The 5,427-nt window shown below is 43.7% G+C and overlaps 1 protein-coding gene across 1 annotated transcript; it reads right to left on the reverse strand.

Moving 5' to 3' along the window:
• Nucleotides 1–6: 6 nt before the first annotated feature.
• Nucleotides 7–5,421, reverse strand: CMTR2 (cap methyltransferase 2). Its single transcript, XM_019505832.1, has 2 exons — nucleotides 5,021–5,421; nucleotides 7–2,390 (listed from the first exon to the last, which is right to left on the reverse strand). Exon 2 carries the CDS (start codon nucleotides 2,369–2,371, stop codon nucleotides 62–64), a length of 2,310 nt encoding a protein of 769 aa, XP_019361377.1. The 5' UTR covers nucleotides 2,372–2,390; nucleotides 5,021–5,421; the 3' UTR covers nucleotides 7–61.
• Nucleotides 5,422–5,427: the final 6 nt, after the last annotated feature.

Here is a 5,427-nt window from a genome sequence, read left to right on the forward strand (position 1 = left end):
AACTTTAAACGGCCAATGAACTGAATCTTCTCAGTCAATAGCTACCTGCTCAATTCTAGAATCATTTAAAATTAAGATTACTGATCATTTGTTGCTGCTCAACTTGTATAATCAAATGGAGTTGTCGCTTTGCAATTGTAGTGTTCAAGTCCCACAAAAAGTCCAGTAATGTGCCTTTTAGGAGAGTCTCCATTGGGACAAATTGCAAAACCTGCTGGGAAGAGTCAGAGTCCAGCAAAGAGCTCATTAGTTCATTCAGATGCTGCAAATACTCAGCAACTGGATTTGGAAGACCCTGATAGCCAATGCACAACAGAACCGCATTAGTCCTTAGAGGCTCAAAGGATATGGGGCAAGCAAATGTGATGCATCTGAAACAGCTTTGCAGTACAAAAATTAGGCCAGCTGTGAAGCGCGTAAAGCAAGAAAGAATAGGTAAAATAAAAGCATCTCCTGTTTGAAGCTGTTTCAGTGAGAGTAGAACATGATCTAGGAGCTGCTGCTGATATTTTGGCTCTCCATCATGAAGCAAAGAACAGGTGAAAGTCAATAGCGTGGCTGAGTCCAGAAAACTAATCTCCACATTAGATTGGCTTTTGGCATCACAAAGAAGTGGAAGGCCCATCACAAGGCACTTGATGTGGTCACCACAGCTTTCATTTGGAACTTCCTCATGGCACTTGGTAAGATTAGACAATTCAGATAGTATAACTGCATCAGTGACAACATGGCAAGATTGACAAGACTGCTGCACTTGTCTGGATAGGGAATTTGTTTTCAGTCTGCCTACTAGCGATTCCCCGATGGCTTCATTGAGGTCTTTCAAGACTTCGTCATCACAGAATGGAGAGCATTTTACTTTTGGAAGCCTCTTTCCCTCCAAGATATACCACAAGCTGCACTCAAGGTTAGAGGATGACCCTTCCAAAATACAGCTTTTCCCAACATTACTTAGAACATGTTCTTCAGCCCAATGGTTAAGGTAACCTTTTGCCACTTTATCTTCCCATGTAAGGGACTCTAGCATCTTTCTTTCATTGTAGGTACTAAAATACTTGTTCCTCCGTCCAAACCACTTTGTATTCATACTGCAACCTGCCTGAGGTTTCTTCACTAGCCATTTATTTCTGGCAATGGGTTTCATGTTGAATTTTTTCATGAAGAATTCTACTGCACAGTCCCGTAAGTTGTTCAGTTTTGTTTGTTCCACTTCCCCCATGCACTCAAAAAGTCCAATGTTCTCATAGATAGTCTCTATTTGGTACCTGTGAAAGAATGCACAGCATTCTTCATGTATTTTAAGAAAAGATTCTGGAATTACATGTTGAGGGAAAAGTGCTTTACTGACCATGTCTTTTCCAAAGTTCTGTATCATCTTGGACAGAAGGGGATGAATTGCCTCTCTGCCCATGTAATGAAGACATATCACATACACTTCTGAGTTCCCAGCTTTGCTGGTGGCAGGTTTAAAGATGTGAACCTCCTCAAAGGAACAGTTTAGCAGAAAAATCAGGTTCGCAGAACAATGTTCAAACAAAGTAAACATCTTCAAAACAAAGGAGCCACCACTGCCTAGTATCCTCAAAGCACTGACTGCTTCACAGTAATGTAGAGGAGAAACAAGGGCTTCTTGTTCACCTGGATTTCCTTGGCAGTCAAAGCTCCCATCAGCAGTGACCAAGTGAACTGTAGCCATATTGCTTATAAAGTGCTGAAGTCCTTCTAGATGTTTCAGCATCATGACATCTCCAGTGTTATCTGGACCAAAGTACCACAATGGCAAAGTATTTGCAATAAGACGGTCATCCATAATCATCATAAGAGTGTCATTTGCTTCATGATAAGGATTTAGAGTATTGGCTACCCAGTTCCAATCGCAAGGGATGTGATGGGATTTTAAATAGTGATTAAGACTGGCTATAAAAGCACCAGGTGCTTCACAGAGATGGACAGTATTAAGTTCTCCATTCTGAAGAGCTGCTTCTGGAAGAAGGGGAAAACTGCATAAAATCTCATGGAATTTGCACCATGCCTGAGTACATAGCTCAGCATTCAGAGATTTCTTCACATGAGGAATGATTTTCCCTGCTTTATTGGTGAAAGATGTATGCTGATGCCATTCATCCAGTTTCTTATCACTCAGCTGGTTTTTCACTTTATTCATGGAGTCTTTCATAGCAAGAAGTGAATGAAATTCCTTGTGATTGCAGATAAATGCATCTTTGGAATCTGGTAGTTGCCATTCATTATTCAGAGGTTTAGTATATGAGAACCTCTTCTCAAAGAGGCCCTCAATTTCAGCAACCACCTCAGAGTCAAACTTTTCAAGGTTTGTAGTCTGCTCAATGTAAGGTTTCTTACATGTGTTCATTCTTGGATTGACCCACAATCTGTGGAGGGGAAAAAAAAAAAAAAAAGATGGGAAATTCAATGAACATACCAAACAATATCACCCCAGCCATAAGTAAACAGTATAGGCTAAGGGGGAGGACACAGGGACAACAGAGTCTAAATTTATAGATGTTTTTCTTTTAAATTTCAATGTTTCAGCTCCTGTTGATCTTTAGTTTTTATGTTCTATAACAAGAAAGGCAAAGATGATTTAAAGAGTCATCTGTAAAATGAAATAAAAATGTATACAAGTGGTGCTGACATAGAAAAGCTTCTATGTAGATTTAATGCTCATTTAGTCAAAAATCATAATTGAAAGAGCAACTAAAGGAGCTAGAAGTCATCCAACTAGTACTGAAATTTACCAAATTTTAGAGATGCAATGGAGAATTAGCTGGGGGGGTACAGGGCTAAGCTGAAAAAATAGCAAGATGGAACAAAGTTGCTCCTTTCATGGTGTCCCCTAAAGTCCAAGGGACTAATTCCACCCCCATCACCTTAAACACATGCACAAATTCTAGTGTGATCTAGGGGCTGCCCTCATGATCATGCTTTGCACATGCCCAAGCTTTTTATATAAAAAGTACCCATACTAAAATGAAGCATGTGGTATTCATATAAAATGAGACTTAATATTAAAAATTAAAGAAAAAAAATTCTGCTTCATTTCTCACCAATGCAGTTAATTTTAATAACTTTAAACATTGACTCCATTTCACTTTCACCTGTATCATTTGCTCTTACTTTTATAGTCATTTACATACAAGAGGAAAAAATACCTATTTTCTTACATATAACCTGCACATTCCTCCTCCTCCATCCCAAACCAGTTGATGGAAATTGAGTTGTACATTATTATATGTGAAAAATATGGATCTCTACAGATCCAGAAATTTGGCAGCAAGGAAGTGGTGGCAGTGTTAACAGCTATGGCAATTAACACTGTCACCATTTCTTCACTGCCAAATTTCCAGACCCAGAGGGAGCCCCACAACCTGGTGTGCCAGGTTTGTCCATTGGCCCCATCCAGGACACAGGGCCAGCAGCAGGCTTCACTCCCTAATAGCTGTTACTCAGTTACTTCAATTACTTTCTCCTTCATGCTGGCTTTCAAAAACACGGTGACTATTATTTATGTGTTTACAGCATATCCCCATACATATGGTATTAAAAGAACAGGAAGTGACCATAAAACCATAACTGACAGAGGAACAAGGAACTGCTCTTAACCCATTTTAAACTCATTTAGTTCACATTGATGGCATCATTTTAAAACTAAAATTTTCCCAATTTAGAGTCCCTACCTTCTCTGCATGCACCTACTACTAATATGGTGGGAGCATCTACACAAAAGGCTTATTGCATGGGTTACTGGTGCCTCCTGAGCTGGGGGGGGAACAGGACACCCTTGACTGGACAGTCAGCAGCTGGGGAGGCGGGGGCAGGTCTCCCTGCTGCTGGCACTTCCAGGTTGGTAGGATCAGCCACAGGGGGACCGCTTCTCTTGGCACACTCCCCGCTAAATCGCTCTCAGTGGGGGTACCAGCACTCTCGCCGCTGCCCCCCACCCCCAGGAACACTGGCTGACAGGGGGTACACCAGCACTCTCAGGAGGTGCACATGCACCCTCTATGCATCGCCACCGGCTTACTGCAATATTGCCTAATTCGCTCTGCAGTAAATCAGCCCCACCTACATAGGTGGAGCTATTAAGCTATTAGGCCGGAGTACACTAACTAACTCCATTGTAGGTTAGTAAGTAAGTATAAGTACTGCCCTGTGGCAGTTATTTACTCTACCACAATGCATGTGCAGATGGTGACTGGGGTTGGCTGGGGCACAAAGGTGCTACAGTGTGGGGGCTGCCTGCCAGCTAACCCCGCACTGTAGCACTCATGTCCCAGCCATCCTGTCTGCAGCACCATGAGCTGAAGCAGCTCCAGGCTGGCAGGCTGACCCTCCAGGCTCCCTGAGCTAGCCAGGGCTGTGCTGCCCTAGCTCAACATGTGGCAGTCCCAGGCACATGTGTAAATGCTGTGCTTGGGAGCAATAAACTCCAGCACAACTGTGCCAGTTTATTTAGTAGCATTAATTCAACATGTAGATGCATCTTGTAAGTAGTATAACAGCAGTTGCAGCACTTTGAAAGTTCTTCCTATTAAGTGATTTAAAACCTAAGACCCCTCTGAGGAAAAAAAAGTGGGACAAAGAGTTTTAAGCCAGGTTAGCACTTCTGAAAATCTGGCCTAACAGGAAGAGAAATGCAGCTCGCTTTCCTTATTGTGCATACACCCAGCAGTCATGAGTTAAGATGTTTGAGTGCCCTCTGACTGCTTAAGTCTCAGGGAACTGAATGTTCTCTGTGGGCATTAACGCCCAATCACCTGGGGTGGGATGGCACTAGACCATCTCCAGAACGTAAAGGGAGGCGGGGAGGAAGATTCAGCACGGAATAACACAGAAACAATTTCACTTTTGTGCCTAGAACAGCTGCCATTTTACATTCAACCTGACAGTAATTAAGTTAACACTTGATTACTGCTTTAAAAACTAATCAAGTTACCATTTTAAAAGCCATTTCCACACAAAGAAAAAGGTTACTTCAAAACACTTTAATCAGCACCGTTACCATTTCCAGCCAGGCTGGTCCAGCAGAGGGGTCCTACCCAGCAGTGCTACAGGCTTCCAAGGCTGGTTTCAGACCAGTGATTCTCAGCCGGGGTGCCGAGGCACCCAGGGGTGCTGCCAGACCTTTCAAAGGGTGCCAGAGGCGTGGGGAGAAAAGTGGAGTGTGAGGAGAGGAGCAGATAAACTCAGTAGTTAAGTGCAGGCTCAAGCTTGTCCCTGCCTGGATGTCCCCAGGGCCAGGCACCTCTGCAAGACAACAAACACCACCACATGCTCCCCGTGGTGCCGCCCGAGGCAGCCCCGGAACAGGCGGGCTCCCGGCTCCCACTCGCTTCTGGGCTGCACAACTTCGCGGCTCAGGCCTACCGGGCTCGGGCGGAGGCTGCTGGCAGCGCCCCGCTACCCCGG

The sequence above is a fragment of the Gavialis gangeticus genome, unplaced genomic scaffold (assembly GCF_001723915.1).
Source record: "Gavialis gangeticus isolate Ggan-Ray unplaced genomic scaffold, GavGan_comp1, whole genome shotgun sequence".
Taxonomy (NCBI): Eukaryota; Metazoa; Chordata; order Crocodylia; family Gavialidae; genus Gavialis; species Gavialis gangeticus.

Bases quoted from the DNA above. Each gene is read 5' to 3' on its own strand.
- CMTR2 (XM_019505832.1), bottom strand. From the start codon at position 2,371: ATGAACACATGTAAGAAACCTTACATTGAGCAGACTACAAACCTTGAA.